Raw genomic sequence first — 16,157 nt, forward strand, 5'->3', positions numbered from 1 at the left:
CCCATATTGACAGAAAAACACAGAATTGTTGACATTTTTGCAGATTTATTAAAAAAGAAAAACTGAAATATCACATGGTCCTAAGTATTCAGACCCTTTGCTGTGACACTCATATATTTAACTCAGGTGCTGTCCATTTCTTCTGATCATCCTTGAGATGGTTCTACACCTTCATTTGAGTCCAGCTGTGTTTGATTATACTGATTGGACTTGATTAGGAATGCCACACACCTGTCTATATAAGACCTTACAGCTCACAGTGCATGTCAGAGCAAATGAGAATCATGAGGTCAAAGGAACTGCCTGAAGAGCTCAGAGACAGAATTGTGGCAAGGCAAGGCCAAGATAGAACTTTTTGGCCTTAATCCTAAGCGGTATGTGTGGAGAAAACCAGGCACTGCTCATCACCTGTCCAATACAGTCCCAACAGTGAAGCATGGTGGTGGCAGCATCATGCTGTGGGGGTGTTTTTCAGCTGCAGGGACAGGACGACTGGTTGCAATCGAGGGAAAGATGAATGCGGCCAAGTACAGGCATATCCTGGACGAAAACCATCTCCAGAGTGCTCAAGACCTCAGACTGGGCCGAAGGTTTACCTTCCAACGAGACAATGACCCTAAGCACACAGCTAAAATAACGAAGGAGTGGCTTCACAACAACTCCGTGACTGTTCTTGAATGGCCCAGCCAGAGCCCTGACTTAAACCCAATTGAGCATCTCTGGAGAGACCTAAAAATGGCTGTCCACCAACGTTTACCATCCAACCTGACAGAACTGGAGAGGATCTGCAAGGAGGAATGGCAGAGGATCCCCAAATCCAGGTGTGAAAAACTTGTTGCATCTTTCCCAAAAAGACTCATGGCTGTATTAGATCAAAAGGGTGCTTCTACTAAATACTGAGCAAAGGGTCTGAATACTTAGGACCATGTGATATTTCAGTTTTTCTTTTTTAATAAATCTGCAAAAATGTCAACAATTCTGTGTTTTTCTGTCAATATGGGGTGCTGTGTGTACATTAATGAGGAAAAAAAATGAACTTAAATGATTTTAGCAAATGGCTGCAATATAACAAAGAGTGAAAAATTTAAGGGGGTCTGAATACGTATTCCGTACCCACTGTATGGGAAAAATATTGCCCAGCCCTATGCATTCGACTGAATTAGTAAAATGATTTTCTGTAAAAAAAAAAAAAAAAAAAAAGCCTGCATATTTTGTGGGTTTAATCATTTATTTATTTATTTATTTGATCACATCTCACCTCAGTGTCTTGAGTTGACACTTCTGATCCTGTAGTAAATCATTGAGTTCCTTCACTCCTGATTGTCCAGGATCATTTCCTGTGAGATCCAGCTCTATCAGGTGTGAAGGGTTTGATCTCAGAGCTGAAGCCAGAGCTTTATAACCTTCTTCTGTGATACTGCAGTCTGAAAGTCTAGAGAAGAGAAAAGAAAAACGTATTTTATCATCTGACAGAGACTTGTTTACTGGAGTAATTTAACTTTGGACAAAGAGTAAAGAGAAATGTTATTATTAAAGCTGCACTATGTAACTTGTGGTGCTCCAGGGGTTAATAAACAGAACTGCATGCATCTAGCAGAAGAACATTGTATCTGGAGCTACTTCTCTCTGTTTCTGTCTAAGGCGATTCATGCAGGTACTGTGCTACTCCGCAGTGGTGGTGACCCGACTGGTCTACAATAATCCAAATATAAACACTTATTCTAGTGAATCAGGATAAGAAAAAACATGGTTTGGAAAAAGGATTCATGTTAAACTCGCTCATTATATAAATTTTGTAAATTTTGAACAAAAAAAGTTACATAGTGCAGCTTTAAAATCAAACAATTATTTACTAAACTCACCTGAGTTTCTCCAGTGTGCAGTTTGTATTTTTTAATCCCTTCTGGAGTTTCTTCACTCCTGAATCCTGCAGATTATTGTTGCTGATGTCAAGCTCTTTCAGACTGGAGTTTGATCTCAGGACTGTAGCAAGAGCTGAACAGCTTTTCTCTGTTAGACCACAATCACGCATCCTAAAATGATGAACAGGAGTAGGAGAATTTAGCAACACATAGTAGATCAACATGATTACTGAAAATTTTGTTTTTGTCACCAGATGTGAATGAACACAATACTCACGTCAGTGTGTTGACTGTACAGTGTTTATCCTTCAGTAGAGCAGCGATCTGATTCACTCGTGTGTCTCCTAGTTCATGTCCACTTAGATTCAGCTCTCTCTGGAGTAACGGGTTTTTAATGTGAAGATCTTCAGTCAGATATTTACAGGCTTTTTCTGCATCAGGACTTTGTAACAACCTTGACAAAGTAGAAGTACGCTGACATTACCTGCTATATAGTGTTTTATGCTCACAATGTTGTGAAAGGGTTTTAGTTATTTCAAAGCTTTAATAAAATGTCTTTTTAAGATAAAAAGTATAGAACAGCAGGAAGTAAAGTGGGAGAGATGGGGGGAAGGGACACGAGCCAAGACGCCAACTCAGAACATCTGAAGAGCAACGGCACTATGACAGTTTAATTCTTTTTCAGCAAAAATTACATTTCATTAGTTGAAGAACACTCACCTCAGTGTCTTGAGTTGACAGTTTGGATCCTGTAGAAAACTGTTGAGCTCCTTCACTCCTGATTGTCCAGGATCATTTCCTGTGAGATCCAGCTCTATCAGGTGTGAAGGGTTTGATCTCAGAGCTGAAGCCAGAGCTTTATAACCTTCTTCTGTGATACTGCAGTCTGAAAGTCTACAGAAAATAAAACTATTTTAATTTCACATGTTGAGTTATATTACTTCATTACTACACAATACTCTGTATACCAAAATAAGACAGATCACATTAGAGCTGAATACTTTATCAGATACACAGATAAGCCACTTCTGACTTCATTAATGTGTGGAATGATTAATGAATTATAATTAATTATTGGTCAGAAATACTCTAAAATTTAATCATAAATGCAGGGAAAATGTAATTGTAGAGTTGTAAAGTAATGCATTTTTTTATTTGGTTTTTATTAGTTGAGTATCTAGAGCAGGGGTTTTCAACCTTTTAGGACTCGCGCCCCCCTACGTTTATCTAATTTCACTCGCGGCCCCTTACAACAACCAACTAGTTCACACATCACTGATGTCCTGATAGTTATACTACAACAATTTTTTTGGAAAAATGTCTTTTTTGTATATTTTTTTATGATTTTTTAAATTACGTTTATATTTTAAATATGTCTTTACTACCTTTCTGGGCATTGAAAGTGTAAATTAACTTGCTGTAAATGGAGGCCTCACTGAGCTATCAGATTTTATCAAAAATATCTCAATTTGTGTTCCGAAGATGAACGAAGATCTTACGGGTGTGGAACAACATAAGGGTGGGTAATTAATGACAAATTGTTCATTTTTGGGTGAACTAACCCTTTAAGCCCTGCCGGTTAAACATTTTATTCACATGCTGTTCTGACGTGCACTTTTCTGAGCAAGCACACTCAAAGCGCGAGCACACTAAAAGCCAAATGGCAAGTTATGTTTTGCGTCTTATTGTGCTAATACTGTCAAATACACACAAGGTTTAAATAAACACAGTCGCTTATGTCTAAAGTCAAAGTAAACAGAAAAAAAACAGAATCGATTCCTCCTTCTGTTTTTGATTCTTTTTAACTTCTTGTTTTTTAGATTGAAGGAACCTAATCTTGCCATGACTACAGGGTATTAAGGTCGTAGAAAGTAGCCTTCTCATAATATGAAGCTGTATTAATAATATAAAGGCACATTTATATAGCTCTGATTGATTTTAAATTGTAATTGCATTGCACTTGAAATGAGTCATAAAAAAAAAAAGTTAATCAAGGACGTGCATTTATTGCATGTATGGAACAAGACATGAAGTGTCTTGTGCACAATTTAGCTGAATATCTGTCAATCAGATGTGCCAGAAAGTTGTTGTTGTTTTTTTTTTTACTATAGCAAGTAGGCTCTCAGCCACTTATCTGCTTTTGACACCTTTTCTTTCAGAATTATTGGCTGATGAAGAGAAATGGATAAAAAAAATGGCATTTTATTTCAAATGAAAATTAAGACCCTCGATCACATCATGATCTATTCTCTCATATAAGTCCGTGTAACACTCAAAATTGTAGAGAACATAAGCCAGTTTCACCTTAAAATAACCTCTGTATAGTTTTTTGAACTGGTTCATTGACACAAACTATCAGAAAGAAATGAATCAGATTTCCAATCACTATTAAGCCCTGAGTATATATATATATATATTTTTTTTTTTTTTTTACACGTACACTAGTGTATGCTCACAGTCGAATGCACAGCCTTGGAAACTATACTTCATTTGAATCGTACGCGTACACAGGCGTTCGACGCATGCACAGTTTTGAGCAATCTCTCGCCACGAGTTACAACACATCTAAACATCTTTGTATTCTATCATGCTAGAGTTGTTCAAATGAGGGTACTCTTCAACCTCTTCGCACAATCTCTCGTCTATGTATGCCTCCATTGTTGCTGTAGCTTGCATGTGTTCCGTTCTGTTCTGTTTATGCAGTTTTTCGTTGACTACCTTGTGAATCGATGCCCCCAGGGCACGGTTGCCACCTTGAGGATAAACTAATTACTGCAAAAAAAATAAATGCGCACGTGTGACCTGCACATACAAGTATATGTGGTTACAAATATCCGGCAGTGCTCATACAGTATGTGTGTACACTTCTGATGACGAAATTCCAACCTTTGGAATCAACTCTTTCCTCTGAATTCCCAGCCCTACTTTCCAACCTCAGAGGGGACAGAGGAGCTGTAATAATGTAAAATATGTGAAAAAATAATGCATTTTTTGAACAATCAAACATGAACACATTCTAGTACACCCCAAAAACAAAATCAAAACTTCGTAAAAGGGCATAATAGGACATAATAATACTTTAAAGAAACTTAGAGCCGCATGATTCTTAGTACAGTGACTATATATATATATATATATATATATATATATATATATATATATATATATATGTATATATAAAATATTTTTTATTTTAAATCAAACAGAGATCATGATTCTCCCATTATTCTGAACAACAACTAAACAAATAATTGCTGCAGTCTATTTAAAAATGTTAAAATAATTTTTTATGATTTATTTAAAAAAACATGTATGAATGTATGATTCAATGATTCCCTCAAAGACTGCACTTGTTTCATTACTGGATGAATCAGCGTTTTTGAATGAATCTTTTGAATGAACGATTCAATGACAAACATTTTTTTTTTTTTGCACATTCACTTGTCACCACCTAATGTTGAAACAATGTAAATGATATTCATTATCTGAAGTGCCAAGTTACGTTCAAAAGGTGATTTGCTCTACTCTGATCGCTACCGTAGACACATCAGTGTTTATTTGCTTTTTTAAACATGATAAGTGCTTAAGGCAAATTTTGAGGTAAATTAACATCTGTAAGACAATGTTGATCAGACCTAAAACCAAAAAACTGCGACACTTTTATTATATTTTTCATCATCGCTGGCAAGCATGGAACTCATATTAGCATGTGTTCATGTGTTCTGATTTCACATGGTGATAGAGCAAGCGAATCCCACAGCAATGCAACTTGTTTGCTTGTCACTAACCCTTTATCATTGTATATGATACGAATTTTTGTGATCCTTGGATGGCGCATGCTTGAGGGTTGTTCATGCAACCGAACTTCATGTCTATTTACATTTTTATGCATTTAAGTAAAATTATATTGAATGTTATATCAAACATTTTTTCAATCGTTATTGATGAAGGCATACTGTCAATAAATACCGATACCATTTTATCGCCCAGGTCTAGTTGAAATATACTCACTTGAGTATCTCCAGCTCACACACAGCATTCTTCAGTCCCTCACAGATCTCTCTGACTCCTGAGTCCAGCAGACGGCTGTTGTTCAGGTTCAGCTCTTTCAGGATGGTTTTGGAGGAGAGAACAGTAGCTAGAACTGAACAGCTTTTCTCTGTTAGACCACAATTATTCAGCCTGAACACAAAAACAACATTTATAATTCGGCACATATTCAACACACATTAGACCAACAGCTCTTCATATCTGCTCACACGTGACTGACAGTCATTTAAAATGAAAAAAACACAGAGAAGTTATAATATATAAAATCAAGTTTACTTACTTGATTTTCTCCACTTTACTATGAGAGTCCATCAAAAGAGCAGAGAGATTCTCCCAATCCAGATCTCCTAATTTATCTTCACTCAGATCCAGTTCTGTCAGTAATAATGGACTTTTACCCAGAACTTTAGTGAGATACTCACACGCTTTCTCTGCAGCAGGACATTTCAAATATCTACAAGAAGTAGAAGAGGATTTAGATTTGATAATCTTGTTATATTTTTATGGTATTCACAACTTAAAGGATTAGATCACTTTCAAATAAAAATTACCCCAAGCTTTACTCACCCTCAAGCCATCCTAGGTGTATATGACTTTCTTGTTTCTGACGAAGATAATCGGAGAAATATTAATAAATATACTGACACATCCGAGCTTTAAAATGGCAGTAATGCGTTACCAAATGAGTATGAGCTGAAGAAAGTGTCTCCATCCACATCCCTCCATCATAAACATATTCCACGTGGCTCCTGAGGGTTAATAAAGGCCTTCTGAAGCGAAGCGATGCATTAGTGTAAAAAAAAAAATCCATATTTAACAAGTTATGAAGTTAAATATCCAGTTTCCGCCAGACCGCCTTCCATATTCTTCAAAAAGCTTACGCTGTACATCCTACAGCTTCCCTATTCAACTTACGGAACTGACACAACGGCAGTTCCGTTTTTTCGTAATTTGAATATGGAAGGCGGTCTGGCGGAAGCTGGATATTTAACTTCATAACTTGTTAAATATGGATTTTTTATTCAGAAGGCCTTTATTAACCCCCCGGAGCCGCGTGGAATATGTTTACGATGGATGGATGTGGATGGAGACACTTTCTTCAGCTCATACTCATTTGGTAATGCATTACTGGCATTATATAGCTTGGATGCGTCAGGATATTTATTAATATTTCTCTGATTATCTTCATCAGAAACAAGAAAGTCATATACAATTAGGATGGCTTGAGGGTGAGTAAAGCTTGGGGTAATTTTCATTTGAAAGTGATCTAATATTTTAATCTTCTTTATGGGTCTAGTGTAGTATTAAAGTCATAGTTATAATAACTGCCTCCAATTTCACTGTGAAAATATCTATTATACAAATCAGCAAAATATGAAAACAATAATTTGCAAAGATTATTTATATACTAATCATGTTTTTTCCATTATTTTTGTGTCACAAAACCCATGAAATTCAGTTGTGTAATTGGTGAATTGCTTTGAACTGCAATTCTTTAAATTCCTCTTCGCCTTTATAATGCTGCACCGACTCATTTATCCCCTTCTACTTTCATATAGCTGATATCATATACGTGTCTTATTTTTAAATATTTGAAGACAATTATGACCTGATGCGACTTAATTTAAAAGAGTCATCCTGTAGTAAATCGTTGAGCTCCTTCACTCCTGATTGTCCAGGATCATTTCCTGTGAGATCCAGCTCTATCAGGTGTGAAGGGTTTGATCTCAGAGCTGAAGCCAGAGCTTTATAACCTTCTTCTGTGATACTGCAGTCTGAAAGTCTAGAACAGAATAATCAGTTACTCCATATATGTCCTGAACAATATTATTCCATACAAAAATGGATAACTGAATATGGAAGCAAACAACAGGCCAAAAGACCATTAATATATAAGTCAACTAACCTGAGATTCTCCAGTTTACAGTTATTTGTCAGTCCATCAGAGAGCAGCTTCACTACTGAATCCTGGAGATTATTATTACTCAGGTCAAGATCCTTCAGATAGCTGGAGTCTGAACTGAGAACTGAAGCAAGAGCTGAACAGCTTTCCTCTGTTAGATCACACTCACTGAGCCTGAAAATAATACAAAATGTTATCAAATGCATCATATTCATGTGATTGCTGTGGTGTTGAGTGTAGCTGATGGTGGACTGCACTCACTTGAGTATCTTCAGCATTGATTTCTTCAGTCCCTTACAGATCTCTTTGACTCCTGAGTCCAGCATATGGCTCTTGTTCAGGTTCAGCTCTTTCAGGATGGTTTTGGAGGAGAGAACAGTAGCTAGAACTGAACAGCTTTTCTCTGTCAGCTCACAATTATTCAACCTAAACACAGAAACAGCGTTATTTAACAACAACTCTTCATATCTACTCACACATGTGAATGACAGTCTTTTATAATACAGAATAAACAGAAGATCACATTGACTTACTTGATTTTCTCCACTTTGCTATGAGAGTCCATCAAAAGAGCAGAGAGTTTCTCTCCATCCAGATCTCCTAATTTATCTTCACTCAGATCCAGTTCTGTCAGTAATAATGGACTTTTACCCAGAACTTTAGTAAGATACTCGCACGCCTCCATTGCAGCAGTACTCTTCAGAAACCTTCAGTAAGTAGATGAGAATTTTAGATTAGTTAATTTTACAATTGTGAACATGCTGTTGATCCACACACACCATTTTTTGGAACAGATAGTGTTTACTGTTTAATTTGAAAGTTTTGTATGGTACATGTATTCCTAATTGATCTGCAATGTTGTTAATACAATGCATTTACATTGATCTTGCATATTATATATGATGTTTTATTTAAACACTTCATGACACAACATTTTTGATGAAACACTTCATCAAAATAAGATATGGTTTATTAATGTCACATTGCAGCATTGTTGAAGAGCCGTTAATTTCACTATGTAAATTTTTTTAAATTACTTGATGAACTTTAATGAACAGCGTTTATCCTGTAGTAAATCATCGAGCTCCTTCACTCCTGATTGTCCAGGATCATTTCCTGTGAGATCCAGCTCTATCAGGTGTGAAGGGTTTGATCTCAGAGCTGAAGCCAGAGCTTTATAACCTTCTTCTGTGATACTGCAGTCTGAAAGTCTAGAGGAAAAAAAAGTGTTTATTCTTTGTTCTCATCTACATAATACTTTACAGTCAATTACAGTATATAGTAAAATACACAGTGATGCATGTACTGAAATTGAAATTTCAGCCTATATAGTCTTTAAGTTAATCTAATCAAATAGGACATTTACAAATGTATATTAATATACAAAAATATAGATTTAAATATACACACTTCAGTTTTTCCATTTTGCATTGTGTATTTTCCAACAGATGATAGATCTTCTTTATTCCGGAGTCTCCCAGTTTATTTCCACTCAGGTCCAGCTCTATCAGGTTTGAAGGGTTTGAATTAAACACTGAAGTCAGAGCAGCACAACCTTCTGCTGTAATACTGTTATTATTCAGCCTGAAGAGAATGAAAACAAAGACAGAAAATATTTTTCAGTTTTTCTCAAAACCTTCTTTATTGAACAACAATTATTTTAAATAATTTAAAGACACTCTGTGGTGAAAATCAAGTTTTTAATGTTGTTTATATGTCTATGTAGTGTTTTTAATATGCTTTAAGACAAACCATGTGCACATTCATAAGTCAGCACCATTGCTGAGTATTTTATGTTTGAAACTGCAGTAAACTAAAGACAGTCTAAAACCCGCGGCTTGAAATCGTGGGTGTTTGTGACGTCACAGACTACCTTGTAACCAATCACAACAACGTGTCGGCAGGCTTTAGCATATCATTAACTATGACTGCTCTGAAGCAGGAAAGTCTGGAGAGAAACCAGTGGCCTGTTGCACAAAGCCGGTTTCGGTTTCTACCCAGGTAAGTTCAAGATTAGTTTGAGTAAACTCTGGTTATTCAGGTTTATGAAGGTGGATTGGTTTTTAGCGGGTTTCATTGCTATGGTAACTTACGCTACACGGCTAACCTGCTCTGGAGCAGGTTTTATTCTGGGTTAGAGATCGCAAACCCAAACTGGACCAATCAGCTGTGAGTAAAGTGACACACAGGGGAGCACAGGGCACAAACTAACGTGGGATTAGTTGTAACACACATGGTTTAAATACTTCCACACACGCTAGCATGAAGAAACTTAGCGTATTTACTAGTTGCCATATCGACAATATATAAAGAAAAAATTGCGCCAAAATTCAGAAATATTCGGAAGATATCACTGAACATTTATTAAACAATAGCAAAAAATTTCTTACTTAACCTAATTTTTCATCTATATTTTTTGTGTTTATTTAAAATTAGACAAATCTGATATTAATTTAATCTCCAATCTCTTATTTAGCAGTTTGGGTAGTTCTTTAATGCTTCACTAACTATCAGAAGACACTAACCAGGTTTATATTCCCGTTGCGCAAATAGGGCTCGTTGTAACACTGCGTTACAATGTGCTCCGCTATTAGAACTATACTATTATATACAGTTACGATATAACTGGCATAATTAACTTTTATGAATTTCTGTTGATAAACTATGGAAAAAAGATGAATAAAGACTGAGAGGAAGAACCTGAACATCCAGAAAAATTTTCAAGAAATGTTCAGCATTTGTACTGACTCGTCTATTTATCTCGTGTTCTGTGAGAGCTGTGAGTGGAGGGAGAGGAGTGTTTTTCTGAATGTCTGAATATGTTTCTTCATCTGTTTGCCTGTATTGTTTTGATCAGTGCTGTATAGCTGTGTTTTGCAAAGTGTTCATTGTCAAACTACAAAATTATTTAAATTTGAATTTCTAAAATGCTATTATTTTATATGAAAAAAATAATTATTGTCTTTTAATGACAAAATATTTTAGTTTGTCATGTATATATTTTTTAATTAAGTCAGATAAAACTTTTAGCTGTCATATGGTCATGTTACAATGTGCCCCATCACATGTTACAATGTGCCCCACCTATGGGGCATGTTGTCACATTTCACTTCCCTTCTTTCAGGGTAAATAAAGAAAAAAGTATACACTGTATTAATGAAACAAAGCCACATATTTGTACCAGACATGTGTGAATTTAATGTGTAACAAAATAAATTCCCTGAACCCTAAGTAGATTTACACAAGGGCACCTGCAGGATTTTTTCTCAGGGTACGCACAGAACTAGTACTTGTCCCGTCACAAGATGGCACTGTTTTCGACACTCTTAATGCTCAAACTTTTCCCAAAACATTTAGAGAAAAGCTTCAAATATTTAAGAGGTTTCATTTCTCCATCCCTACTCAATAGTTTTAGGCCTTTTGCAAATGTTTCAATCAAGTTAAGCTGTTTTAGAGAGCGTTTAAACATGCTGAGCTTGTTTTGTTAAATCTGTAGTAATATTTTTTATGTGTGGAAAAAGTGACGAAACTAAACTATCCAATCAGATTTCTTTTCACCCATATCCCCCACGCCCACCCATGCACTGTGTTTTCTAAAGTCCACAGTCAACACAGCCATCTACCAGGAAATTTTAGAGCACTTCATGCTTCCTTCTGCTGACAAGCTTTTATGGAGATGCTGATTTCATTTTCCAGCAGGACTTGGCACCTGCCCACACTGCCAAAGGTACCAAAAGCTGGTTCAATGACCATGGTGTTACTGTGCTTGATTGGCCAGCAAACTCGCCTGACCTGAACCCCACAGAGAATCTAAGGGCTATCAAGAGTAAGATGAGAGACACCACACCCAACAATGCAGATGACCTGAAGGCCTCTATCAAAGCAACCTGGGCTTCCATTACACCTGAGCAGTGCCACAGACTGATTACCTCCATGCCACGCCACATTGATGCAGTAATTCATGCAAAAGGAGCCCCTACCAAGTATTGAGTGCATATACAGTAAATTAACATACTTTCCAGAAGGCCAACAATTCACTAAAAATGTTTTTGTTTTTTTTTTTTGTTTTTTTAATTGGTCTTATAAAGTATTCTAATTTGTTGAGATAGTTAATTGGTGGGTTTTTGTTAAATGTGAGCCAAAATCATCACAATTAAAAGAGCCAAAGACTTAAAGTACTTCAGTCTGTGTGCATTGAATTTATTTAATGCACGAGTTCCACAATTTGAGTTGAATTACTGAAATAAATGAACTTTTCCATGACATTCTAATTTATTGAGATGCACCTGTGTGTGTGTGTGTGTGTGTGTGTGCATATATATATATATATATATATATATATATATATATATATATATATATATATATATATATATATATATATAATATATATATATATATATATATATATATATATAAGATATTGTAGTCTTACAATATATATATATATACACACAGGGGCGGTTTCTTCATTAGGGCAACAGGGCGACGCACCACCAAAGAAAGGGATGGATTTTTTTCAACCACAGTGTTATGCTAGCTGTCACTGCTTGGCTGTTTTGTTCTGCCTCTGGATATAGGCTATAGTCCAATCAGCGTCAATCACGTTCTGTGGAGTACTGCCTCTTTTTGGGCGATTTCACTCTGGCCGAGATTTGCCCCGAGTGCTCCCATAGACTTCCATTCAAAAAACTTATTTTTTGAACTGCAGGCACTGCAATGCATTCTCTATGGGTTTCCGGGAGGGCTAGCACTAACGTGCTTTCGCCATCATACGTAACCTTAACTTGTGCAGCGATTGGTGGAAACGTCTCTATTTATAATCTTTAAGCTAAAGTGACATCCAATAATTTCCTCAGTGCAAAACTTACATTTCACAGACATTTTCTCCATCTGTAAATGTTAGAAAGTCGAGAAAATATTTCCATTTTGCTGTCCAGGAGACAGGAGTGGAAGCACAAACTTCCGTGAACGAGCGCCGGTGTTCTAAAATTTTAAAAATGTAATGCTTTGAGCACTGTTGAGCAGATTCATAAATACTTCTCATTGGCCATTGTGTTGACATGCTCATTGGATATGTCTGTGATAGGATACAATGATCAAAACACGGCAGCATTTGAAAGCACACGGAAGTGTTTGAATTTGAAAGCGGGAGCAGGAGTGTTTGAAGGCAGGCGTCTATCAGCAGACTGGTCCAAGATAGACACCTGCTTTCAAACACTCCCGTGTGTATCTGTGTAAGCGCTTGGTGAAGAGCTTCAGTGATGACTATTTACTACGTTTTTACAGCGTTGATCATTGAAGCCAATCACACACATATCCGATGAGCCGTGAACACCATGGCCAATCAGAGGTGTTTACGAATCCACTCAACAGCGCTCAAAGTGTCACATTTTTAAAATTTCAGTACCAATAGGTACCAAAGTCGGCACTTTTGACAACTCTAATATGTGTGAGTCTGTGTGTGTGTGTGTGTGTGTGATATTTTACATATAAAAATATAAAACAATATGAAATACTCACTGGAGTGTGTTGACTGTACAGTGTTTGTCCTGCAGTAGAGCAGCAATCTGCTTCACATTTCTGTCTCCTAGTTCACGTTTACTCAGATTCAGCTCTCTCAGGAGTAACGGGTTTTTACCCACAATTCCATTCACAAACTGGCAGGCTTCATCTGCATCACGACCCAAAAACCTGCAGATAAGAAGATGAAGCTGGATTCATATAAATTCTCAAACTTGATCTAAGGAAAAATAACATGTGACTGTGTGTGTGAAATTGTTCATTTTGTATTAGTGAAATATTGTTTATAAAAATAAATTGCCTGCATATCATTTCTTTTGTATTATTTCATCAAATCTCACCTCAGTGTATTGAGTTGACACTTCTGATCCTGTAGTAAATCATCAAGCTCCTTCACTCCTGATTGTCCAGGATCATTTCCTGTGAGATCCAGCTCTATCAGGTGTGAAGGGTTTGATCTCAGAGCTGAAGCCAGAGCTTTATAACCTTCTTCTCTGATACTGCAGTCTGACAGTCTAGAGAAAATACATAAACATGAATACAGTTATCAAATAATATCAACACAAGTGTTTAATAAATAGGGGTGTGAATCTTCACTGATCTCATGATTCAAATCGATTATGATTATCATGTCAACGATTCGATAACACAGGCTACACTCCTGTCAATGAAAACAAGCAGTCAGATATATGAACTCCCTTTTTATCTTATCTGCTCCAAGAAAGTACACTTTCTGAATGTAGCAAACATCAAACATAACTTAAGTCTGAACAATGTTCACTCTAATTTATTTGAATTAATTTATAATATAATATAAAAACGAATTAACTGATATATCATATACTATGGGGCGCTGTTTGTAAAATAAATTGTGTAAGAAAAACTGGTCAAATTCTGTTGGATTTAGCTACAAAAACAGATACATTTTGCGATGTTTACCTAAATAAGCTTCATGCAATTAAATTACTTCAAATATATAAATAAATAAAATATCAAAGTTAAATCTAAGTGTTTTATGTAAATCTAAACCTTCTATTTAAATCCAAATGTGTTATGTAAATGTTAAATCTAAATGTAAATGTTACATCTAAATGTTTTATGTTAATGTTAAATCCAAATTCTAAATATAAATGTGAATCCTATATTTAAATCTTATATATATTTAAATCATATATATATATTATATATAATATATAATATATATAGTATATGCAGGGCTTGACATTAACTTTTTTGCTCACCAGCCACTGTGGCTAGTGGTTTTCCAAAGTTACTAACCACTCAACATTTTCACTGGCCACAATTTTGCTGTTGGGAAATTACATTTTATATGATTAAAGTTGACTCTGACATGCTAAAATTACTTGATTTTGAGTCATTTTACTTGTTTAGCTAGATTTAAAACCCTTTCAAACTTTCAAATGCAGATTGTCCACCCAAATCAAGACTAGGCCTACATGGTATATCAGCTGGTATGTACAGGTGGGCAAGGGGTGGGTAATATGAGCATAATATGATACATTTTATAATTGTATAAGTTATTTTTGTTAGGCTATATAAAAAGAAAAAAGAAACAAATTAGCAAATTACAAATACAATAGTAAATAGCCTAAACTTTTTTTTTTTTTAGATACAGTAGGTTTATTTAACATTTATTTAACATCTGTTGTTTGATTAACATTAATGACAGACAGGTATTTAATTGGGCTGCTGAATGCATGGACGTAATATACTGACACATATCTAGTTATTACCCACCTGTTTACGTCCACTTAAGCCATAACCGACTGTATTCACGCGAGATACTCCACACGATGGACATTTTGACATCTGTGTGTGCGTGTATTTGACTATTCAGGCGCAAGGAGATCTGATCACGCGCGCGACAAAAAGAGAGAGCACGCACGCGGGAGAGCACTTCTGTTGTGTGTCATTCAGCGCGATTCCACCTATCCCGCCTTCACTAACTGCAAGTTAATCGATAACGAATTGTGATCGGATTGTAATTTTGTGCTACAACGAGCTTAGCTACCTTTCATTAGACTGTAGGCTGATATTATATTCAACCCGCCAATTTTGAGTTTGCACACTACTACACCTCTGGTGCGTGTGTAATTGTAAATGTCTCCGAGTTTTGTTACTGTGCTGTGCTCATCATCCTTTATTTCCACCACTTAATCAAGCCACTCTTCTTTAAAATTTGATGACGTTTTATTTCACATTTTACATTGCCTCTCATATTGAGCTACTTGGTCTGAAAACATGAAAGTATGTCTAAAAAGGATCCCTGTCACTCACACACTCTCACATCCTTCTCTTTCTGTGGAACCTGTAAACCGCATTCACCAGTTTTAACTCGATAGCAACACAAACTCTATGGCGGTTAACCAGAGCACTGCAATAATTTACCCACACATTGTGTGACTGTTCTCGGTGCGTCATTTTATTCTTTCTGTGCGGCATTTTATTTTTTCTTCCGTGCGCGGCCGCACACATGCACAGCTTAGAGGGACGCAGCAGACAACCACTGTGAAATTGGCTCTGCCCAACAGGCCTCTGTACACATATGCATTTGAAATAAGCAATGTCCACACACAGACAAATCATTTAAACATAAATGGCCTACAGCAAAAGCTACAATTTACAGTAAAAGCTGTTTCCCTCCAGTTTAAGTAAGTTTGTGGAAGCTTTAAAAAGTAACTTAAAGGGTTAGTTCACCCAAAAACGAAAATTCTGTCATTAATTACTCACCCTCATGTTGTACCATACCCGTAAAACCTTCATTCATTTGTGTTCTTTGGCATCATGACGGTGTGGAA

General features: G+C 36.1%; 1 protein-coding gene across 1 annotated transcript in view; it reads right to left on the bottom strand.

The window, feature by feature from the left end:
* The window catches only part of LOC127500238 (uncharacterized), a 298,033-nt gene that overhangs the window by 164,202 nt on the left and 117,674 nt on the right, over positions 1-16,157 (bottom strand). The window contains exons 62-75 of the mRNA XM_051871231.1: positions 13,680-13,853; positions 13,339-13,509; positions 9,226-9,399; positions 8,853-9,026; positions 8,349-8,522; positions 8,077-8,241; positions 7,819-7,989; positions 7,522-7,695; positions 6,193-6,366; positions 5,874-6,044; positions 2,583-2,756; positions 2,140-2,316; positions 1,863-2,033; positions 1,259-1,432 (exon numbers count right to left, since the gene is read on the bottom strand). Of these exons, the coding sequence (XP_051727191.1) occupies positions 1,259-1,432; positions 1,863-2,033; positions 2,140-2,316; positions 2,583-2,756; positions 5,874-6,044; positions 6,193-6,366; positions 7,522-7,695; positions 7,819-7,989; positions 8,077-8,241; positions 8,349-8,522; positions 8,853-9,026; positions 9,226-9,399; positions 13,339-13,509; positions 13,680-13,853 (2,418 nt within the window). The remainder of the gene's footprint in view (positions 1-1,258; positions 1,433-1,862; positions 2,034-2,139; positions 2,317-2,582; positions 2,757-5,873; positions 6,045-6,192; positions 6,367-7,521; positions 7,696-7,818; positions 7,990-8,076; positions 8,242-8,348; positions 8,523-8,852; positions 9,027-9,225; positions 9,400-13,338; positions 13,510-13,679; positions 13,854-16,157) is intronic.

The sequence above is a fragment of the Ctenopharyngodon idella genome, chromosome 18 (assembly GCF_019924925.1).
Source record: "Ctenopharyngodon idella isolate HZGC_01 chromosome 18, HZGC01, whole genome shotgun sequence".
In the NCBI taxonomy this organism is placed as follows: Eukaryota; Metazoa; Chordata; class Actinopteri; order Cypriniformes; family Xenocyprididae; genus Ctenopharyngodon; species Ctenopharyngodon idella.